This window comes from Mytilus galloprovincialis, chromosome 13, assembly GCF_965363235.1.
Source record: "Mytilus galloprovincialis chromosome 13, xbMytGall1.hap1.1, whole genome shotgun sequence".
NCBI lineage: Eukaryota > Metazoa > Mollusca > Bivalvia > Mytilida > Mytilidae > Mytilus > Mytilus galloprovincialis.
Genome location: NC_134850.1, coordinates 71,284,036 through 71,308,826, shown reverse-complemented (window position 1 = coordinate 71,308,826; position 24,791 = coordinate 71,284,036). Strand labels below are relative to the sequence as shown.

General features: G+C 34.5%; 1 protein-coding gene and 2 long non-coding RNA genes across 3 annotated transcripts in view; 1 reads left to right on the top strand and 2 right to left on the bottom strand.

Annotated features, from left to right (window-relative positions):
* Positions 1-472: 472 nt before the first annotated feature.
* LOC143056472 (uncharacterized) overlaps positions 473-24,791 on the top strand; it is a 38,203-nt gene continuing 13,884 nt past the window's right edge. Inside the window, exons 1-14 of the mRNA XM_076229552.1 lie at positions 473-610; positions 1,049-1,219; positions 2,926-3,047; positions 3,851-3,961; positions 4,094-4,192; positions 5,307-5,589; positions 6,374-6,424; positions 10,149-10,382; positions 12,075-12,261; positions 21,045-21,151; positions 21,794-21,988; positions 22,809-22,972; positions 23,399-23,500; positions 24,054-24,158. Coding sequence (XP_076085667.1) covers positions 574-610; positions 1,049-1,219; positions 2,926-3,047; positions 3,851-3,961; positions 4,094-4,192; positions 5,307-5,589; positions 6,374-6,424; positions 10,149-10,382; positions 12,075-12,261; positions 21,045-21,151; positions 21,794-21,988; positions 22,809-22,972; positions 23,399-23,500; positions 24,054-24,158 — 1,968 coding nt within the window. The 5' untranslated portion in view covers positions 473-573. The remainder of the gene's footprint in view (positions 611-1,048; positions 1,220-2,925; positions 3,048-3,850; positions 3,962-4,093; positions 4,193-5,306; positions 5,590-6,373; positions 6,425-10,148; positions 10,383-12,074; positions 12,262-21,044; positions 21,152-21,793; positions 21,989-22,808; positions 22,973-23,398; positions 23,501-24,053; positions 24,159-24,791) is intronic.
* LOC143056474 (uncharacterized) lies at positions 12,806-14,491 on the bottom strand. The gene is made up of 2 exons (XR_012972364.1): positions 13,102-14,491; positions 12,806-12,883 (listed from the first exon to the last, which is right to left on the bottom strand). It is a non-coding gene; the product is annotated as an uncharacterized LOC143056474 (long non-coding RNA).
* On the bottom strand, positions 20,139-20,624 carry LOC143056473 (uncharacterized). Its single transcript, XR_012972363.1, has 2 exons — positions 20,435-20,624; positions 20,139-20,216 (listed from the first exon to the last, which is right to left on the bottom strand). It is a non-coding gene; the product is annotated as an uncharacterized LOC143056473 (long non-coding RNA).

Genomic DNA, 24,791 nt, shown 5'->3' with positions numbered 1-24,791 from the left:
TTGAATTTCTAAACATAATTCGTAGAAAATTATAAGTTGTTTATACATAAATTTCTAATATTTTACGTCTATCAACCATTAATTACCAGCTAGTTGTAATTCACAAAACATAAAAACTCAATGTTCTGGTCTACAGTGTGGTGTTATGCTTATTTTGACGTTTTTTTTTTTGGGTTACTTTTTCACCTAGTAAACCACTTTGAATCCATGAATACCATAAAATGAAGTTAGTGACATTATTATTTTGCATCATTAAAGCAAAACTTTATGTATCAAGAACATTTTTTCAAGAAACATCTATTGAAATTGTAGATTTGATAATCTTATTTTTTTTTATGTGCTTTCTGTACAAATTTTCACCACTTCTGAACATTTTCAATCAGTAATATTAACAGATTTTTGTATTTGTCATTAAAGGACAATTGGCTTTGTCACAGATTTTGGTAAAATCCTGTGAAGGATGACTTCTGATGAACTTAAAAAAATGTTGTATGTAATTTCAGGATACCTATTTTACCAAGAGTTAAATCCAAGAGAACTAAGTTGTATGGATTTGGACCTGGTGCCAGTGTCATGCTTACACCATTTGCAACATCTTCTCATATTGATGGTTAGTAAAGAAACTTAAACACTTTCTATTTGAGGGAGGTGAGGTGAGTTAGGGATATTGGGTTGGTTAGTTAAAAGTAGTGATAGTGATTGCCCTTAAAAGATGAGTTTTGCCCCTAGATGTAAAGACTTTTACCGATTTTTTGCAGACAAGATCTGCAAAAGATGAAATGGACAAAATTGTCAGTCCACTCCGTATATGATTATATGAAGATTTTTACCATGTTATTTTTGAGTTTTTGTCTTTTTTCTTTAAAAAAAATTAAAACAATAAATATACAATTGATAAGCAAAAATGTTCAGCAGCACAAGGACAACTACTGAATTACAAGATGACAAATTTAGAATAGTAATATCTTCTTTTTATAAATCAGACATATTATTAAAGATTTATGATATGTATGTCAAATGGAATTATATTTTTCCCTGAAATTTCCAGATATTGGAAGAATTGAAGAAATGATAGAAGAAGAAGGTGGAACAGCTAAGGTTACATGGCCTTCAGGGGAGATAACCACTGTTAATACTGGTAAAGATGGTTTAGTAGAAATAAAACTGGTAGAACCACATCATGTTGGCCATGTATATATTGACCATATACCAGCAGCAGGTAATCAATAAATATTGTAATTCCAAATCACACTCTTAAGCACTGGCCAATACGGCTATGGATGTATAGTATAATAATTCTAAATACATGTACTATAATGACTTACATTAGTTAACTTCAATGGTGAATTTCAATTATTGTGGATTCATTTATTTTCATTGGTATCATTCTTGGGTGGAACAATTAGTGAATACTTGATTTCATGGTTTTGCCAAGTCTGTATAAAAGCTTGAAGGAGGCTCAAGGGTACAAAAAATTCTACAAATATTTAAATTTTCAATACAAATTTAATTCACTACACTATTAGTTGTTACTCTATGATATAGTACAAAAATCAACCAAAAAAATGTATTCGTTTTGGCCACAGATGACTTTATAAATGTTTATATCATTGAAAAAGCTCTAAATTATCTCCCTTTGGTGAAAAAAAATGCCATTTTTTTTGTATCAATATTGAAATATCTTTTTTAACTCATCAGTGACCTATATTTTTTATTATTTTTTTCAAATAAGCTGTTCTTAAACTAAACTATTGTAAAATTTAAGCGCTTTCTGTAATTTAGTTCTTTTTCTATTTCGATATTACCTTTTTTTCTCCTATTAGTTCAAAAAAAAAAAAAACCTAAACAAAAATGCATGTTTGTTTTGAAGGTAGACTATGTAAGCATAAATGAACCATGACCCCATATTTTTATTTTATTTTTCTATTAGGTATAGGATAAAGTTTATTTATAGAAAAACATTAGCGAAATCCTATATTAGAAAAAAAATTGATTTATACCCGCAAGCCAAGGGGCACTAGCTGTCAAATTCATGTTCACGAATTTTATTCAAATTGTCATATTTTATTTATAACAATGTAAAACATTTATCAAAACTATTAAAGGCTAAAATAAATAATAAACAGGGCACGAGCATGAAAATACGTAGCTTTGTTTCGTGTGTATTTTAGTCCAAACACCATCTAATTAATTATCAAGTTGACCTCTAAAGTCATGCGATGACCATATAAGCGATTTTAACATAAATATAGATATAAATAGTTTAAGCAAACTCGTGCTGTTGGATTATTCTAAGTCTATTTAATTTCATATTTTAGATGAAAAATAAATGTTTATCATCATTTTACCTGTATAAGAAGGATTTTTTGTGGATCCAATCAGTCAATTAAATGATTTATCTTTGTTTCACTTTCAATGTTGACATTCTTTTCCTTTAATTAACTTTACACATACAATTCACGTGTTATCCATCTCAAGCTAAGGGGTTAAATTGAAGTTCACATGGATACAGATTCAATGAGTTCGAATTATTCACTTGCAAGTGAATAATACATAATCAATGTTTGTTTAGCTTATTTTGACAAAATTGAACCATACTAGCTGCTAAAAGCTAATTATTATTTTACTATATGCATTTCATTATTGATTGATAAAAAAAAAGATATTAATTTTTTTATAAATCTCGTAGCTAGTGCCCCTTGAATTACAAATTTGTAGTTCTTTGAACATTCAAATTTGTGGTACCCATTTACCCACAAAATCCACAAAAATTGATATCCCTTGAAAAAAATAATACATGGTAGGCAATAAATTAGACAAAGGGAGATAATATAGATAGTAATGAGAGTCTGTTACAATTTTCTCTTTAATTATTCATCAAAATATAAATTGGTCACAATGTTATTATTTTGTTAATGATTTCAGATTTATCACAACCTCCTGATTCCTGTATCAATCCAGGAGACAAAGTTTGTGTTGATCTGAACTTTGACACATTTAAAGGACTACAACAAGATTACGGGGGATGGATTGATGATATGGAAAAGGTAAATATCTAGACAACAAATATTTAAACGACAATAGGTTATAGTACGGACTTGAACACACAGAGTCTTGGCTTACACCGAACATCATGCTATATAGGGTCAGAAAATGAACAGTATAAAACAATTCAAACGGGAAAACCAACAGTCCAATCTATATAAAAATGGAGAAACAAGAAACTTTTATGAACCACAAAAACAAGTGACAACTAAACATAGATCAAGTTTAATTTTAGTGTATTTCACTTTTGTTGTTCCATTCAAGTTATGCCACCCTTTGTTGAAAATTTTCATTTTTTTTATTCCCAGACTTATAATAGTCTTTAGTTTGAAATAGTTGTTTGTTTGTTTGAATGCTTTTCATTAACAGTATAATGCAGATCGAATTGAAAAAGTGACAATTTGCTATGATATTACATGACGCCATTGCCTGATACTTGGGAATATCACATCCTGACCATGATTTTAAAAATATTAGCCAGTATTTAAAACTATATATTTAAAAACAGTAAAAAGATATAAATTTGTAGATTAAACTAAATAACAAAATTTAAAATTTAATTAATATTTAACTAATTAACCAAATTAATTTTGGTATTGGTGAAAGAAAACAGACACGTTAAAATAGTCTACAAAGATAAAACCGAATGACTGGAAGAAATTCCAGGTTCTCCTGATACAGGAGGGATGTGCAGAAGGTAACAGATAACAGTTTAACAGTAGGATCAAAGGGGAAATGTACAAATAGCAGATCAATTTCTTTATGATGTGATGTAATAAAGATAATTTAATGGTTTTATTTACAGATAATGGGTGAGACTGGGAAGGTTGTGGATGTTCCCAGAAGTACCTTGTGTGAAGTTTACTTTGAGAGTGTTTCCAGAACTTATGTACTTTATATTGCTTCTTTAACAAAGGTAATACAAATCTATACAGAACTAAGAAATATAGTTTGGCTATATTATATTTGATGATTTTAGTGGACAGTTTTATACTAAACTATCTTATTCTCCAAACTGTGAGTTTTTAAATTGATTTACTTTTTGTAGATGTCAGTTCCTGTTGTGGGAGACAAAGTTATGGTTCTTGCTGATGTGGGTATCCTAATGAAACGTCAAAGATATCTGTGGAAGGATCCAATGAGAAATGTGAGTACATTTATTGTGGAGTTTGCCTTTCTTTTAATTTCATGGCTTTACCTATTATAGTAATTAGAATAAAATGCCATAAAGAAGTTTGGAAAATTAACTTGAATAGATGTGATAATTAATTAATTCTATACAATTATATCAAACTGGGGGGGGTCGGTTGTTGTCAGTTTTCTAATCAAATGTTGTGTTTCTCCATAGGCACTCTTAATTCTTCCTTCACCAATAAAATCTGGCCACAATGAAAATCCAATAATGCTGAATTGTCATTAAACATCAACAATATTATACTGATCAAAATGTATATCAAACAATTGACAATTGATGAAAAAGGCAGAGAAAAAAAAAATCAGAGTTTCTGGTAACCTGACCGACCCTGTTTTTTAGCCCAGACCCTAATTTTTTTATAAGATCTTCAAAAAAAAAAAAATGGTACCATCCAACCCTGTTTTTCGACACAGGCTTCTGTTAATCGACATAATAATTTATCTAACTTGCTTCTACTGGCACAGAAACTCTATTTTGAAAAATTGAATCTAATTACGGACCCGGACTTGGAAAAACCATGATAAATTTCGGATTTCGTTTACAATGTCAAAGAACAAAAATAAAAAAAAAAAAAGAATTCCGACCTACCGACCCTATTTTTCAAAATGATGTTACCGGAAACAAAGATATTTTTTTTTTAGGCCTAACATAAAACCACTTTAATGATGGTTTCTGTAAATTAGGAATCCACTAGCAAAACTTCAGAAAAAAAAAAATGGTTTGATTTATTAGTTCATGACACATGATCATTTCACATACTTGACTTAACCAAAAGCAAAGGAACAGCTCTTATATTGTTGTTCTTCATCATAAAGTTACAGTGAGGCTTTCAACATGCAGCAAACATGACACCTCACTACAAGTTTATGTTGGCCCCTAGTGCTGGTTTGAGTGGAATTCTTTTCTAAAAGTTAATCACATTGAATAACACTGACGTTTAGAAACATATTGTTAATTATATAGAGCAAAGAAATCTACCAAAAAATGTCATAATTTAATACTGAAACTTATTTTTGTCTTATTTTTATATGGTCTTCATAGTTTGATTTATTTTGACTCTGTTCAGATGATTGGTAAAACTGGAACTGTTGATAGTGTCGATGTTATGGGTAATCTGTCCGTCAGTTTCTCCGGGAAAAAGAAGTTTGTCTTCAGTCCATCATGTGTGGTCAAGGATGATGGTGACAGTGTGAAACCAAGGGAACAGACTGGCTCATTGTCTTCAGACAGTGAAGAGGAAGGCACTATTAAATTAACATTAAAAGATAAACCTTCTATATATCTTGAACCAGAAGTAAAGGAGATGCCTGCTCCATTTGGTGACGAAGACTCTGTTGACAGCTCTGATGGTAAGTAAATATCAATCACACTTGCCAAACTCTGACAATGAGAAAACATGACATGTGAAAAAGCGTGTGAAAACGCGCTACATAAGATGCTGACTTTTTAATATGAACAATGTTTATAATTTCACATTAAACATATTTGTTAATATAAAAAACAACATTGTACTGTAAACTTTTATTGTATTCAACAGTGGTCTTATCAATTAATGTACTTATCACAGCAAAGTTTTAAACAAGGGATAAATAACAGAATGCTTCAGCACTTTTTCAGATCCTAAAATTTGGTTCAGCATGCATTCAGCTATGGTCCAGAACCTATTCAGCAAAATTCAACTAAAATTCAGAAATTCTGTTTCATAAGGGTAGTATGCTTTATTTTATAATAATTTAATTTTTGATGTAACATGTCTTTTGATTGGCTGACGTTATTTTGTTATCAGCCCATAGACATAATTAAGTCATGTGACCGTGACGTCATCAACGTTTTTTCATGGTTTTCTACGGTTTAAAATGGAATTTAGAATTAAATTATAAGGAATGACTGTAATATTTTTTCTGTCTGTTCGAAATAACATAAAAAATATTACAGTCATTCCATAAATAGATGAGTCACTGCCTCTCCTACAAGTTTACTTGGATCTTTAAAGTCATGACCAACCTATATAATCAGCTACCTCTAGTTCTTGTTTTTTTATGCTTTGATATACAAATTCTTGTCCTAAATAAGCATGAAATATTTGTTATTAAATGTTAATCAATCAATCAATCAATCAATATTTATTTACAGATGATGATGATGGTATGTCCAGTGAAGAGGAACATGTACCTAAAGTTAACAGTAAGAATATTTAACTTGAATTACCTCCCCTTACGTCAGTTAATTTTTTTCATTAAGGGCATCCGATACAGTTTCTCGATATAATGTCATTTTTATAATTTTGAAATATGTTGTAGGCCTTGGCGAGTTATAAAATAAAACACAAAATAAAACACAGGTCACCATGCTTGTTTTCGGAAAATTGAGGCTGAAAATTGGGGATTTGTGCAATTTTGTAAAAAAGTTGGCAAATATTATAAAATTTTTGGAGCAGATATTCTTCGTCCTAAATTAATAAGATCAGGTTCAACCTGAAGCTGTGATAAGTGACAATAAGGAAAAATATAAATCCCTACACGAATGACTATACTATTACTCAAGCCTTGCTTGACGTTGCAGACCAGATGCTCAAAGTGATATTTTTTTAACCTAAAAATATGGAAATAAAGTGTTTCTGACAATGTAATTTTTATCATTTTTTTGCATTAACTGCATTTTGTCATGCTTTCTCCAAATCTTGAATAAAAAATATATGTAACCGTTCTTGATTCCATGATAAATGCAATTTGTCATAAAAAATTGAGTCCCCTCTTTGTAACCTCAACGTTGGCACTTAAGTGCACAATGTCTCTGGCAGACAACTTCGATTATCTCTGCAAATTACCAGCGACATTTGTTCAGATGTATAAATATTGCTTGTAAAGAGCTACCTATAAATTGGTCATATTGTTTTCGGAATAAAATCATGTGAATCATAAATACCTCTCTCTGTTTGTGGTCTAAGTGAGAAACATCTCAAGAAAAGTTATTACACAGTGTTGATGGTTCATGTACTGTACACACTCTGGTATTATTTCATACCATATGTTGACCTCTAGATAGTGTTGAGGTTACAAAGGGGTGGTTGTCTCTTTGACACGACACATTCCCAATTTCCATTCTCAATTTTATTTGTTTATTTTGTTTTGTTTAGTGGGGTGCTGTTTCAATACAATATTCCTTAAAATCTTTTTCTTCACGTTTTAGAATTACGCATTAATTCATAAAATCAAACTTTTATTCGGGTCAATGATTACATTTGAATAAAATTTGGAGGCTCCCTAACAGTTTTAAAGTTCACTGGTATACACTTATTTTCACTGGATCACAACATAAAGGTTACTGACATGAGGTCTTTTCCTGCAAACGGAAAATCCTTTTTTTGTACATAAATAAGGCGTTTAAGTTTTCTCGTTTGAATTGTTTTACATTGTCATCTTGGGGCCTTTTATACCTGACTATGTGTTATGGGCTTTGGTCATTGTTGAAGACCGTACAGTGATCTATAGTTGTTAATTTCTATGTCATGTGTGTCTCTTGTGGGGAGCTGTATCATTGGCATTTATACCACATCTTCTTTTTGGTGTTGTCAGAAAACAAACACAAAATCTTATAAAGGAGAATCTTCAATTTGCTAAAGGAATCTTTTATCCAGTCGACAGAAACTTTACCATCATTTTGAAATTTTTGATCTGGCAAAAACGATTGAATTATTAGCAAAAAGACTGGACATATTACCTATACACCCCCTCCCCCCCCCCACCCTTCTCAGCTTTGTGTTTGTTTTTGTTCATCTCCTAACTTTCCAGACTATACCCACCTAAATTACAATTTCAAAGCAAGTGAATTTTATCCCTTTTTTAATCTTGTTCTATTGTAATTTACTTTCTCCTCAGTTTTTAATGCTGTTTTCTTTTGGGGGGATAGGAGCAGGGTGGCAAGTTGCGATTCAAATCCAAATACTTCTCTCATAGCATAATTGTATTGGTAAATTACATAACTATATTGGAATTAAATTAAAAAAAGAAAATAATTGTTTTGTTAAATGTTTAAATATTTGTCCATTTTAGATTACAATCCTTTGAATTAAATTTATCACTTGTCCACGATTTAATTTTCATAATTCAATAAAGTTCTTTCCTAAATAGTTTGATTGGTTGTTGATAATAATGTCTAAGGTCCAGTGGCAAATACTTCATGAATGTTCAGGACATTTCTTAGTTCGATGCACTTATGCATATCTCTTAATTTTCATGTGAGGAAACATAATTTTCAACTTTTTGTACTGAAAAGTACATATGAAAATAGCTGACAATCTATATGTTGTGATTTTCTTCTTTCTGTTTCCCTGTATGTAAATACTTAAGTTTTAGTACATTTCTATTTCCTTATGTCTGGTCAGAAAATTAAATTGCTTTTTGAATGTTTCCAAGTAAAAGTGCAAAATAAGTTCTAAATTAGGGCAAATAAATCAAAAGAAGCTATTTAAACTTTTCATATACATAACATTCATTTTAGATTATAAATAGATACCACAAACTCCATTGATTAGGTTCTATTTATAGAACAAACTTCCTTGTTGGTTTGTCCAGGTTTTAAGAAACTGAAAAGTTTTTTGGTCCTGGTATTTTGGATAATCAATGGAGACAGCTAGTAAGTTTGTAGAATTAAACTAGAATTTTACTTCTTATAGAGAATTAGAACATAATTTAGTATTTATTTGGAAAATGAATTCCAACTTTCACTTTTAAATAGACTTTGGATTTTATATATGAATCATGTTTTTCAAACTAATGCACAGTATAAAATATCTGCAGTTTCCTAGTTTCACATTATCATATTACTTTATTTTATTCATTGTAATCAAATATTAAGAAATTTTCTCTAGCCTTTTTTGGAAAATTGCAGTCAATTGATAAAAATAAAAACTGCATGAATATCGGACTCAACATCAAGGATCATTACAAATAATTCAATGTGGAAATGTAAAAACATTTTGCCAGATAAATTATAAAAAATTAAACACATATTTGTAAGTACTGTTTCTGAAATTTGTTATATTTTCTACATCATAGTTTTGATTATTGTGTTGTTGTTAGCATTGTCAATAAATTGACATTATGGGCCTCTGGGAGTGGTCCAGTGGTCAATTTAGTCCATCTACAGTGATCACTAGCCGTCAACTCTAAGATTGTGATTGAACCTGACTTATGGCAAATTATGTTTGAATTGTATCTTCTTTGCTATGTATATTACCAGTTTTCCTTTTGAAGGTTTGAGATTCCCTCTTCAGGCATTCCAGCTACCTCTACCAATAAAAACTGACTGACATGCATTTTTCAGGCAAAGTCACTGAATGTGGATATAAAGTATCAACACCAACAAGCAATACGAAATGATTGAAATTTACCCAAATTTAAATCATCTCATTTTTTTAATATTTATATTGTATCATATGAAGATTTTAAAAATTATACAAACTTGTTAAATAAAACTCATGCAGTCTCAAGGTTGATATATTTAAACATGTACTGTGAACTTCTTTGATGTATTGGGTGAGTAACAAGATCAGATAATATCATGTCTGTACTTTAAAAAAAAGTGTTAAGGATCTCCTGAAATATTTCATTACGTCCTTAATTTTTATTTCAAGTTATCCTTATTAATTATAGGGCCTCCATAGTTCAATTTAAAGATACCCATAAATCATAATAAAGATCTTCTGAAATATTCAGAAGCTCCATTATAAAAAACAAACATAAATGGAAAAGCAGTTGAGATCAATTTTTATTCTTCTGCCAATTAAAATTAGGCTAATACCAAAGCAATAGCAATTAATGATTTAAGGCAGATTACATAACCTTTCTAATCTCAGAAAAATAAATCCCCAAAAAAATCTAATGTATTTTGAATTGATTTTTTACAGCATCCATGGTTATTGCCCCTGGTTTACGAGTGGTCAGAGGTCGTGACTGGAAATGGACAGATCAGGATGGAGGTGAAGGTCATTTAGGAACTATACAGGAAATCAGTGGTATGAGAAAGACGTCATGTCCAGACAAGTGTGCGGCAGTACTGTGGGATAATGGGTACCGGAATACTTACAGGATAGGATTCGAAAACTCTTACGACCTGAGAATCTACGATAACGCTGGAGTGGGTGAGTTGAACTGATTGGAAATACATTTGTTTTTTTACATTTTACATAATATATTTTCTTGTTTCCTAATAATAGCTTTGTACCCTACTTTGTTAGGTTTTTACTGGTTTTACCGTTGAGGTATATTTTTCTGAATTTGCAGAATAACTTGAATGCCATAACATTACAGAAAGGCATGTGATAAACTTTTCATATCAGCCGGCTTAACCCTCTTACTGCCGGAGGGACACATGTGTCCATAACAAATGCCGGAGGGACACATATGTCCATATTTTAATTTATGCAAACTTCTCATCATTGCTGTACCTCTTTCAAAATAAAAAATAATAAAATTAAAAAGTGTAATATGTTTTTGCAATGGCATTCAATGTAACGGTCATTACGGCATGACATCATGATGTCATATATTGAATGATGTCACTGTTTTGCATGTCACATGACAAACGTTGAGCGGTTGTATTTTCTGGTGTATGAAATGCAACCCTGAAAAACAACTGGCAGCAAGAGGGTTAACACTACTTAACATATGGAATTAATGTAAATTTTATGCTTTTATATTATTGCAAAAAACTATAAGATATTTACTCTAAGTACATGATAAACTTAATTATCTGTTAGGCCACGGTTTTTTTATTTGTTGGTTTACGGATCCGCCGACCCGATTTTGCCGATTTTCAGAATAAAAATAAAATTGACTTTTCATGCTTTTTTATTCCCGCCGACCCTTTTAAATGCATTATCCCTGAAAAATAATTAAATTTTTCTTTATTATGAAATGAAATGCATTAATCATTAACAAAGTTGACTGTAACACTTTCTGTTGTGAAAAATAATTTACGTTTCTAAAAATAGACAAATCAATTATAACTGACCTTGAAATGTCTTTTGCGCAAATAATTTTGTGGAACGAAACCTGTGTTTAAAACCACTTACAAAATAAGTTCGTTTCCCTTATTTGTCATCAGTCCGTAAGATGCATCATCTCAGAGAAATAGACTTGTCCAAATGTGGACAGGTGGAATACATCTATTAAAGTACTGAATATTAACAAATCATTTGAAATTTTCATGTTTCATAGATAACAAAAAATATCGATCATTGGGATAAAAACCGGATTGCATGACAACTGATTAACCCGATATTGTCGTTTTTCCAGTGGACGAGTCTATTACGTTTTTCGACACGTGTGTTGAAACTTATTTTTGTACGACGTTTTTATATTTTTTTCTTTATCAGTTTTTGTGCTTGAAGATCATTATTCACCAAGTTTTCTGGAATTGATTGAGAGCTACGCGAATCTGTTTTTCTTGTTTGTGAAATGACGATTTAATTTCGTCTTTGTCCGTGCAACCCCCCTTTTTTACAGGAAATTATTAAACGATGTCATGCGATGTTCATGATCACTGATCAATAATATTTCAACGAACTTAATGTTAAGAAATGATGATAAAACAGCATATAAAACCAACATTTTGTTAGTAAGGTGAAATATATATTTTATTTTGCGTATTTTGAAAGATATTTTTTTTCTTTTTTTTTCCGACCGACCGACCCGACTTTTTTATGCGAAAAATCCGTAAACCAACAAATTAAAAAACCGTGGCCTTAATAGCTGGGAAAAGACATTTGGATATGTCATGTATGGAACTGTTATGAACTGTTCATTGTATATAACTTGTGATTTATTTATAGCTGGTAACAGACACCAGGGAATGAAATGTACTGAGGTAACGTGTGAGGACGAAGAGGATGATATTATGGGATATGTATGGCAGTGTATATCTAATCCAGAGGTCACGTTATGTAATAACTGTTACCATGGAGATAAAGGGGATGTTACTGAAGCATTTCGTAGAATTGAATACCAAGGTCATAAAGGGTTAGTAACTGACTTAAGTATTTACAGAATCGTTGTTCAGGGGGCAGGACCTAATAATCACCAATGAAATGAGATGTGAACATATACTACTGTAACTTCAGAAATTATTGTGTGCATTTATTATTGTGATTTTGTCATTTGAGACTTGAATGCAATTTTAATTTTTAAGATTTTGAAAAAAATCCTGTTTGATTCATACGAAATGTCTCAAATTGCAAGTTTAAGTTATTGCGTTTACAACTCTGTCGCATTTTTCGCAATAATTTTCGCAATAATGAAAACCTCGCAATAATTTCTGAATTTGTAGTATGCCATTGCATACAAAATATCACTGACCTAGCTGCCACTAGTGCTTCCCTCAAACTGATACATGTAATCAGGTTTCAAAGTACATTGAGCATATCTAAGGGGACAGCGCCTAATAAACTCCATGGACAGGAGATGATAAAAATCTTATACCAAACTACATATATGCTGAGCCTGACTCAGCTAGTATAACCATGGGACTGTATCGCAATCTCGGCAAATTATAAAGAATAACAACTTTTGTTTGAAGATTGTAGATTATAATTCCACCAGAAATGACACAGGAGTTTTTACAGAGCGTGTATTGTTTGGTAAACTGAAAGAAATAAAAATACAATATTTACAATATGTACGAAAGAAATATATGAATGTTCAATGCAGTAATAATATCAAGTCAAAAACGAAAGTAGAATTCTCAGTTCAATTCATAGAAATAAACAATTACAGTTCGTATTTGTTGAATAAACGTGGAATCCAAGTTAACGGAATTAACGGTATATATATTTAACAGTTTATAATTGATTTGAAACGTACTTGACGGTGATTTGTCACAATATCCACAGGAGTCGTTTTGTCGTGGCATCCATTTGCAATAGACAGGTGAGGAAGAGAAAGTAAGCACTAGTGAAAATACGGACAAGTCCAGATTATTTCCGGAAAATATGGATGTCTGAAAATTTAATCCAATAGACTATACAGTTAATATAATTGCGAAAGTGAATCAGAATACTCCCCGTCTGAAATCTACCTGATATCACTATTCCATAACACATATGAATGTCACTATATGAATCCAAAAATATATACATATAATTACACAGGGTTGTTCTCTATGAGAAGAATCATGTCCACGATAGGGCGTGTGTAGGTTGTGGCTTTTCCATTAACGATTACTCGCACTTCTGCTTTTCGGACATGTTCGTCTGAGCTTTTTAATGAGTTCACTATAATTCCAACGGGCCATTGAGTACGGCAAAGGTTTTTGTCCTTTAGAAGAATGACGTCTCCATCGATGAGATCACGGCGATCTTCGGTCCATTTTCGTCGTTGTTGTAGTAACGGCAGGTATTCCTTCCTCCAACGGGACCAGAAAACACTGGCCAGAGCCTGCACTCGTCTCCATTCGGCAAGACAGAGATCTCGTTTGTCGAATTCCCCAAGATGGTCTGAAGTGAAAACGTAGTTGGTTTTCTGTGTCAATAACATAGCCGGAGTTAATATTAACGGATTCTCTGGATCTGTTGACACCGGTACCAGAGGTCTAGAGTTCACTATTGCTGAAACTTCTGCCATTAGTGTGTTAAGCACGTCATGTGTTAGACTTCTTCCGGCTGCGTTAAGAAGCATAGAATCAAGAATTCTTCTGGTGATACCAATCATTCTTTCCCAGGCTCCACCCATGTGGGACGAATGCGGCGGATTGAAGATCCAAGTTGTACCAGAATTGTACAGAAAGTTCTTGAAGGGTCCATCTTCAACGTTGATTGAGTCAATCTTTAAATCGTCGATTGCTCCGATAAAGTTTGTTCCACGGTCAGATCGGAAAATCTTAACTTGGCCTCTTATAGCGGCAAATCTCCTGACAGCGTTTATGAAGGCTGAAGAACTCATTTCCTCGATTAATTCGATGTGAATAGCTCTTGTCACTAAGCATGTGAATAAAATTGCCCAACGTTTTGAGTTGGCGTATCCACCACGTGTTTTACGTGAAACAATTGTCCAGGGTCCAAAGGTGTCTATTCCAACGTTAGTAAACGGAGGTGAAGGTTCAAGACGGTCCTCTGGCAATTCAGACATGATTTGATACTCGGTTTTTCCTCTGAGTTTGCGGCATATCACACATTTGTGAATAATAGATGAGATCAAGCGTTTTGCTCCTACGATCCAAAATCCTGCGGATCGAATCGCTCCATCTGTAAAATGGCGACCTTGATGTTTTATCTTATTGTGGAAGTGTCGAACTAATAATGTCGCTATATGATGGCGTCCAGGGACGATCAATGGTTTCTTTTCACGGAGGTGTAAGTCAGATTTTACAATACGGCCTCCAACTCGTAATAGTCCTCGTTCATCCAAAAACGGATTAAGGTTAGCTATCGGGCTCCGCTTGTTAATTTGTTCCCGACGTTTTATACAATCTATTTCATCTCCATAAACTTCATGTTGTGCAGATATTAAGATGAAATTTTCGGCATCCGAAAAACTATCCAGAGAAGTCATTGATGATACCTGTTTTGACCCGTGTAAACGGGAGAAACGTTCCAAAAAGGCTATCGCTCGCACAAGTGATGTCCAGTTGGAGAATCGATTGAATCTATCAGTTCCGATACCTTTATGCTCAGGTGTGGAAAATGTTTTTGCAACATTAACAGTTGCACGGATTTCTCCATCTTCTTGTGGATCTATTAGCTGGTATATATCCTCAGAATTCTTCTGTTCTGAGGAAAGAAGTTGTTTTGGTCCTAATAACCATTCGCTGCTGTGAATTTCATGGGCTGGTACGGACCTTGTTCCCGAGTCTGCGGGATTACGGTGAGTTGGTACATAATTCCATTGACTTGGAGAGCTAAATTTTCTTATTTTCTCTACTCGATTGGCGACATAGATGAAGAACCTTCTTGTCTCGTTACTTATGTAGCCTAGGACTACTTTACTGTCTGTGTAGAATTTTACAGTGTCTATATGTAAATCTAAATTATCCATGATGGTCTGTGTTATCTCGACTGCTAAAACTGCAGCAGATAGTTCAAGACGTGGAATAGTATGACCACTTGTTGGTGCAACTTTAGCTTTCCCAAGAATGAAACCTATGTTTGGTTCACCACTACTGTCGGTCGTGCGTAGATATGCAACAGCTGCTATAGCTTTTTCTGATGCATCGGAGAATACATGTAACTCCTTTGTGGCAGTTTTACTGAGATACGGCACATAGGTACGTGGAATGCGCAGTGTTTCGATAGCTATTAAAGTATCTCTCCAAGATTTCCACTCATCGGCTGTCTCATCAGTGAGAGGTTGGTCCCAATCGACGGTTTCTGATACTATTTTCCTCAATAGGAGTTTCCCTTGTATAATCACCGGAGCCAAAAATCCCAGAGGATCGTAGAGACTGTTTATCGTTGATAAAATTCCTCTCCGAGTGATCGGTTTGTTTTCTGATGATAATTGAAATAAGAAGTTATCAGTGTTTACGTCCCAGCTGAGACCAAGACTACGTTGTAGGGGTTTGCTGTCGCATTCTAAGTCTAAATCTTTAAGATTTGAAGCCAAATCACTGGCATGAAATGCAGACATAACTTCCGCGCAATTAGAGGCAAACTTGTGAAGACGTAAGTTTCCATATTTTGCTAATGCTTGCTGTGTGTCCTTCATGAGCTTAACAGCTTCCTCCTTAGTAGGACATGACGTTAGACCGTCGTCAACATAGAAGTCTCTTGTAACAAAGTTAGTCACATGACTGCCAAACTCTAGTTCTGATGCTTGAGCTGCTTTTCTGAGTCCAAGCGTAGCAACAGCAGGTGACGGACTATTCCCGAAAACATGAACTCTCATGCGGTATTCGACAAGGTTCTCCTGTAGGTCATTGTCTTTATGCCATAAAAATCTCAGGTAATTACGGTGGTCTTTTCTGACAACGAAGCAGTGAAACATGTGTTGAACGTCTGCAGTTACTGCGATCATTTCTTTCCTGAAACGCAGCAGTACTCCCAAGAGATCGTTGGTCAAGTCTGGACCTGTAAGCAGGACGCTGTTAAGTGAAACTCCGTTACATTTGGCGGAAGAATCAAACACACCTCTTATCTGATCGGGTTTCTTCGGATGATAAACACCAAACAATGGCAAATACCAGCACTCCTCATGTTCGTGCAATGGTGGAGCGAGCTCTGCATGATTATTGTCTAGGATCTTACTCATAAAAGTAAGAAAGTGTTCCCGCTTAACTGGGTTTCTATTCAAACTGATGTCTAACATATTAGCACGATGAAGAGCTTGTTGTCTGTTGCTTGGCAATGGCTGTCTTGGCACTCGGAACGGCAACGGTGCTACCCAACTTCCTTCCGAGTCTCTTACAAATTCGTTGTCCATCTGCTTCATGAACATTTTATCCTCATATGACTGTCCAGGCTTGTCATCGTCCCTTGTTTTTTCAAAGAGTGGCGATTGTAGGTCTTTCGTTACAGGGTCTGTGTAGTTTTCCCGGATGTCAAACTTGCTTGTGCATGGTTGAAAGGTTGAAGGTTGTCCTGTAGGCAAAATGTTGGTTATTTTGACATTTAACTCAAGAGGAACATGCTGCTTGTTAATGCAGGTCTCTCCTATCACTACCCAACCAAGTTTCAATTGTTGTGCATATGGAGTTCTGGGTGGTCCTATGCGTTGATCGAGGACATGGTGTGCCTCTATAAGGTCTCTGCCAATTAAGAGAAGAATTTGGCAATTTTCCTCTATTGGTGGAATGCTGCCTCTAAGTTCTTTTAAATGAGGGTGATGCATTGTTACTTCAGGAGTAGGTATTTCGTCCCTATTATTGGGAATATGATCACATTCAATCAGTACGGGAAGGTCAAACTTGTCATTACCATTGATTGATTCCATGACGAAACCTCTTCCTCTTTTGCCGGAAGTGACTACTTTGCCGGAGCATGTTGATAAAGTATAGTTTTCCGGTTTATCTTTGACGTCGAAAAGATTAAAGAATTCGGGCGATGCTAGTGACCGGTTGCTTTGGTCATCAATGATGGCGTACATGCGAATAACTTTGTACTGGTTATCTTTGTGATAAACATTCACAGGAAGTATTTTAGCACAAGATTTCCCACTATATGTATCTTTGCAGACCTCAGTACAGGTAGAGTTAACTGAGGTTGCCTTAGTTTCAGCCGATTCTATAGGCTCCCCGCCGTAGGCTTGCTTAGGCGAGCTAGACTGTGAACTTGCAGGTTGCTGTGGTCTAGTGATGTGAAGTGCGGTAGTGTGTTGTTTACTTCCACATTCTTTACAACTTATGCTTGCATTGCAATCCCGGCTTCTATGTGTGGTAGAATCACAACACTTGTAACATACATTGTTTTCTTTTAAAAGACCTTTGCGCTCCTCTATTGACTTGGCTCGGAACGCTCGACATTCATTTAAGGAATGCTTTGTATTGTGCAGAATACAAAGACCTTGTTTGCTTGCGTCTCCAGATTGCTGCCCAACTGCTGTTTTATGAGCACCAACTTTAGTCCTAGGGTAAGGCGTAGACCTTGGCGCAGCACCTTTTGTATTTGGTGTGGCTTTTGACCCAAAGATGAACCCAGGATCGTTCTTTGTTTTGCTTATTTCCCTGATGTAGGCAGAGAATTCTGTGAAAGGTGGAAAGGCAACGTCATATTTGGCCTTGTATCTTGTAGCCCTTGTGGTCCACTTTTCTTGGAGTCCGTACGGTAATTTTTCAACAATAGGATTTATCCCGGACGAGGAGTCAAAATATGCTAGCAAACATCCCAGCTTGGGATTTTCCTTGTGATATTCTATTTCTGATAGAATGTCAGACAGTTCGTAGAGACGTGCGTTGTCCTTATTTGTTAAGGTAGGGAATTTTGCAAGTTTACTCTTGAGAGAGGCTTCCAACATTTCTGGAGCGCCATACCGCTCGTCAAGCCTCTTCCATAATCTCTGTATACCTATGGTAGGATTATTAGCGTTCGACGCTCTTATGCTAATGGCGTGTTTAGCAGACTCTGGACCGAGCCACTTGATCAGTAAATCGATCTGTTCTGAGTCAGAGACTTGTAACTCATCAGTCACGTTCTTGAAGCTTGCTTTCCAAGTATGAAAGGACTCTGCCCGATCGTTAAAGCTTGTTAATCGGGAGAAAAGCAAGTCCTTACGTAAAAGGAATCTAGTTATCTCTGATGTAAGGTTGATTTGTTGCTGGTTTGCAACAGGGATCTCTTCTGTTACGCCTTGTTTTTGGTGTGAAACAGGGATCTCTTCTATAAAGTCTTGTTTTATGCGTAAGACAGGGATCGCTTCTTTAACACCCTGTTTTTGATGTTCAGTAGGGCTCTCATCTGAAAGGCCTAGTTTTTGTATGCCGATTACTAATCCCAGATCTGGGATAAAGGTAACTTCCGGTGACTTATTATTGGAAGGCAAGACAGCAGATGTCTGTGACAGCAAGTTCTGTGCCACGGATGGCACGAACGCCGGTGCGTCGTGACTCAGCTCGATCTTAACAGGAATTTGTTTTTTCCTTTGAGGTTCTGTTACTTCCTTTACAACAGTTGATACAGGAAGTTTATTGACGAAATCTTGCACGCGCTGGAGCGGATCTTCCTTTTCGTCAGGGAGATCGCTATACGCTTGGCTATCATCGTATTCCAGGATACGAGCCTCGGCTTCTGCGGCTGCAGCTTCTCTCTGTGCTTCAAGAAGGTTAAATTTGGCTTTAAGTTGGGCCTTTTCTCGGCTTACTCGTGCGGCTTCTTGTTGCATTTGAGCCTTCCTGCGCATAGCCTCTTGTTCTAGCTGAACTGTTCTCTGTGCAAACTCCTGAGCGACTTCTTGTTCCATTTTTGCCTTTTTGTGTGCTGCTTCCTGTTCCATTTCTGCCTTTTTGTGTGCTGCTTCCTGTTCCATTTCTGCCTTTTTGTGTGCTGCTTCCTGTTCCATTTCTGCCTTTTTGTGTGCTGCTTCCTGTTCCATTTCAATTTGTCTGAACAGGGCTTGTTCCTCTAACATTGCTTCCTGTTGTAGGATAATGGCATGTTTTTCTACAAAGGCTATTTTAGACTTGGCAGCTTCTGCCTTGGCACGCTTTCTCCGTGCTAGGCTTGACATGTCTGACACGTTAGAGCTACCACTGCGTGAGGTTTTCTTACCTTTTGAGGTCTTTGTTTTAGTGGATTTGGCATTTGTTAGGGCGAGGCGATGCTCGTGTAGTTTTTCCATAACAAGTTCCACTTTGGACAGACGTAAATCCAAAGAGAGTTTACATGCATCAATTTCTTTTTGACTCTCCAATGTTCTGGTCCTTTTCAGAAATTCTAGGTATTCATCTGTGAGCCTACGATAATTATTGCAGGCTTTAACAAGTTTGTCCTGGACTGTTAGGAGTCGCTGGAGATCGTTAGGGGGCGCTGTTACTTCCAATAACTGGGATTCAATGTCTGCCCAGAGAGCCTCTAGTTCCTGACAGAACTTGTCACGTTTTTCGGTGAAAGCTCCTTGTCCTTTTTCCGTGAGGTCACGAACTCGCCTAGACTCGGGATTTTCATCTGACTGGATTGTATTAGATGGATTTTGTAATAGTTCTAAATCTGGAACCTTTCCCTCTGGGGTCTGTATCTCTTCTTGTTGTTCCTCATGACTGGGATCCATGTTGACTCAACGTTGTTAGTTTGCTGTCGAGTATACACAAGCTATGTAGTCCACTGTCAGTGTAAAGGTATGTTAGTTGCTACGTTGTCGTTCCTTGTCTGGATATGTAAAGACAGGTTGTCGTCAATTTACTATGCTGAGCCTGACTCAGCTAGTATAACCATGGGACTGTATCGCAATCTCGGCAAATTATAAAGAATAACAACTTTTGTTTGAAGATTGTAGATTATAATTCCACCAGAAATGACACAGGAGTTTTTACAGAGCGTGTATTGTTTGGTAAACTGAAAGAAATAAAAATACAATATTTACAATATGTACGAAAGAAATATATGAATGTTCAATGCAGTAATAATATCAAGTCAAAAACGAAAGTAGAATTCTCAGTTCAATTCATAGAAATAAACAATTACAGTTCGTATTTGTTGAATAAACGTGGAATCCAAGTTAACGGAATTAACGGTATATATATTTAACAGTTTATAATTGATTTGAAACGTACTTGACGGTGATTTGTCACAATATCCACAGGAGTCGTTTTGTCGTGGCATCCATTTGCAATAGACAGGTGAGGAAGAGAAAGTAAGCACTAGTGAAAATACGGACAAGTCCAGATTATTTCCGGAAAATATGGATGTCTGAAAATTTAATCCAATAGACTATACAGTTAATATAATTGCGAAAGTGAATCAGAATAACATACAAAGTATTATTAACCTAGCTACCACTGGTGATTTTCTTTAATTAAAATGACCTAAACACAAAGGTTTGAGACCACTGACAGCTAGACATGTAGTTGGAAACAGCACACCTATCCCCATCTCATGGTTTTCATACTATTAAGATTGCATAGTGACGTCATGATTTTTATCGAAAAAGTATGCATAGTACGAATTCATATGATGTACGGAAACATATGATCTGACGATCTTTAGATCCACCATTTCTTCAGATTGAGAAGACTTAAAAAAAGTGTTGCTTCAGGAGGAGCAACAAATTGTTTTCCTTGTAATATTAACTGCATTCTTAAATGATCATTATTGAACTCTAAAATTGCTATTATTGTGACATCTTAATTAGTTCTAACATTAACCTTTCATTTATTTGAACAGGGTTAAAGTACCAAAACGTCAGATGACTCAAAGACAAAAACTGTTGGGAATTGATGTTGGTGCCAGAGTTATAAGGGGAGCTAACTGGAGATGGGCTAACCAAGATGGTGATTTAATATTAGATATTGACAGATGTTTTTATATTTTAATGCCCCACCTATGATAGTAGAGGGGCATTATGTTTTCTGGTCTGTGCGTCCGTTCCTCTGCTGTTCGTTCGTCTGCTGTTCGTTCGTCTGTCTTGTTTCAGGTTAAAGTTTTTGGTCAAGGTAGTTTTTGATGAAGTTGAAGTCCTAACAACTTAAAACTTAGTAAACATTTTCCTATATGATATGATTTTTCTAACTTTAATGCCAAATAAGAGTTTTAACCCCAATTTCACGGTCCACTGAAAAAAACATAGAAAACGATAGTGCGAGTGGGGCATCCATGTACTGAGGACAAATTCTTGTTTATTTAAGTAAAATGATATTGGTTATTTTTTATTTTAGCATTTTAAAATTTAGAATTAAGAGAAAACTTATAGAGAATATAGATATCCATGAAACATATGACAACCTAATAAAATACTGAAGAAAAAGAAAATATTAAGTATATTTCTATACATTAATTAGACATCAAGACACAAAACATGCAGTTCTGGGGGTGAAATCTATTTTGCTTATTTCTGCATTATCTGTGGTCAACCATGTCAACAGGTAGTCAATAGATTGAGGTGACTTAGAAAAGGTTTTTTTTTTATCAAATAGGTGGACCTGGTCAGCAGGGAGAGGTTATTGCCCTTGTGAACTTTAGCTTGGACACTGATCGTGATGCAGCAGAGATTACGTGGGGTAACGAGCACTCCAATGTGTACAGACTTGGTTACGAGGGAATGGTGGACCTGAAGTGTATCAAGCCAGGAACTGCCAAATATTATTACCCCTATCATTTACCAGAACTTAGTAAGTCTTTTACCAGGCAATACAAATATTATTACCCGTATCATTTACCAGAACTTAGTAAGTCTGTTATCAGGCCAGGCACTACCAAATATTATTACCCCTATCATTTACCAGAACTTAGTAAGTCTTTTACCAAGCCAGGCACTACCAAATATTATAAACCCTTTCATTTAACCAGAACTTAGTAAGTCTTTTACCAAGCCAGGCACTACCAAATATTATTACCCCTATCATTTACCAGAACTTAGTAAGTCTTTTACCAAGCCAGTCGCTACCAAATTTTATTACCCCTATAATTTACTAGAACTAAGTAAACCTTTTACCAAGGCAGGCACTTCCAAATATTATTACCCCTATCATTTACCAGAACTCAGTAAGTCTTTAATCAGGCAATACAAATATTATTACCTCTATCATTTACCAGAACTTAGTAAGTCTTTAATCAGGCAATACAAATATTATTACCCCTATCATTAACAGAACTTAGGAAGTCTGTTAGCAGTCCAGGCAATACCAAATATTATTACCCCATTCATTTACCAGAACTTAGTATGCCCATGATCAGGCCTAGCACTACCAAATACTATTACTGTTAACCCTGAAATTATCAAAAAAATATAATCAAAAAGGGTTTTCAAAAATAAAGATTTGAATTTTAGATTTTAACACATTATCAAATTAAAGCATACAAATTCAATTACAAAAGCCAAAAAAACACTTCACTTTTGTTGAATATCCCAGGAACAATTTAAATGTAGAAAAATAGTAATGATTTTCTATTTACCAGTATCATATACTAAACCTCTTTAATGTTTTATAGAAATGCCAGAAGAACCATTTCACATTCCTGAGACAGAGGAGGAGGAAATACCAGAGGCTGACGGTAGATTGAGGCAGGGAGATAAAGTCATGATAGGTGTGGACCCAGATGTGTTTCAGTCCATCCATAAAGAAATGAAGCTTTGGAAAGACAAAATGATGGAGGTATATATATTAAAGAATGGTTGACCCTTCCATAGCGTCTGGTTCATATCTTTATTGTCTTGATGTTTGTGTTATTTTGTCTGTTCTGTGCAATTTCCAATCTCTTAGCATATATGAACCATCAGATTTGATATCCAAATTTTAGATGGAATTTCCTTCAAAGTCTATTTCTTCATAACACATAGTAAAACAAACGCTCTTTAGTATTGATCTCAATGCCAGACAGTTGAAGTCTAGGTGACCATTTTTATATTCCTTTATTCCTTTATTTGGTTAGTTAAGGTGATGGGGATAAATTAATAGACAAGGATTGACTTAACAAAGAGGTAATCGCAGATGATAGGGATAAGAAGAGACACCTTCTACCCCATAGGTAGGTATTAATCATGGCACGCCATCTTAAACATATTTATTTTGCCATTTCAGATGATAGGAATGACTGGGAGGGTAGAAGGAGTTGAGGGCGTTCTTGTGGCGGTCAACTTTGATGGGGAGAGATACAAGTTACATGAAATGGCTCTCAATAAGGTAGGTACATTTGCAGGGGAAACATAGAAAAGAAATTCTGAAATAACCTTTCTACTATAAACAACCGTGTCCTTTTAATTGTTTTAAGAAACAAAGAAAAAAAGAAAAAGGGAAAAAAGGGAGGTTTTAGTTTTTGTTGCAGTCACCTTTTTGCTAAAAGGTGGTGAATTCATTTTACATGTTTCATTTACTTGAAAAAATCCAAACAAAATACCATTGAATATTGTTATGCCTCTTTACAAATGGAAGAATTGCTGATTTTTTTCATTTCAATTCTTTAGTTTTCATCATCCAAATTTTTATGAAACGTCTACACAATGTTATTACCACAAAACACAGACCAAGGTTGAATTGTTGGAGTGACTTTACTATTCTTGAGTTATGTCCCTTTAATTTATAATGTTATATGCAGTTTGGTGTATCATCTGTGTCCCATGGACACATTATAAAATTGAGAATGGAAATGAGGAATGTGTCAAAGAGACAACAACCCATCCATTTATAGAAATGATTAAAATCAATTTTTTTGTAATTTTGACATTTATATTTTTAGGTGGAAGTGTTTTCATCAGGTGAATTTGTAAAAATAATGGAAGAGTATGACAAGGTTCAGAAATTACAAAATGGACATGGTGACTGGAATGATTTAACCAGAAAGGTTTGTACAAACTACACTACAGTTCATGTGTGTACAAACTACACTACAGTTCATGTGTGTACACACTACACTACAGTTCATGAGAAAATGAATTTATTTCATTCTTTATGAATTGATTAAAAGATTGAAAGATGAAAAGAATAATCCATTTTTATATGTAACGCTAAATGCATGCTCGATAAAAATAATTTTTGAAAAGAAATAAAGAATATCCTTTTTAGCACAAAAATTAAAAGTGGCAGACATTATTGAGCACTTGGGTAGAATTGAAAAAAAATATTTGTTTGTCAAATGAGTGGTAGGTATCAACCTATGCAATAGAAAACATTAAGGTAACTATTTCAAGCATAAGAAATATATGATCACTGAAATGCTATATACTAACGTTAACCAGGCTGGGATAAGGTACCGGTACTTTATGTATCGCTAACAAATGTAAAATTCAAATAAAATAATATAACACTTAAAAAAAAAAAAAAAATATATATATATGAGAAGGTGTTTGATCATATCATAGGAATCTTAAACTAATCAGAATTCAATATTTTTCACAGATGCAGCAATAAAACAACAGTCATAATCACATCAGATTAACTAGATGTGAAATAGTTTTATTGTCGAGCCTGCAACTTT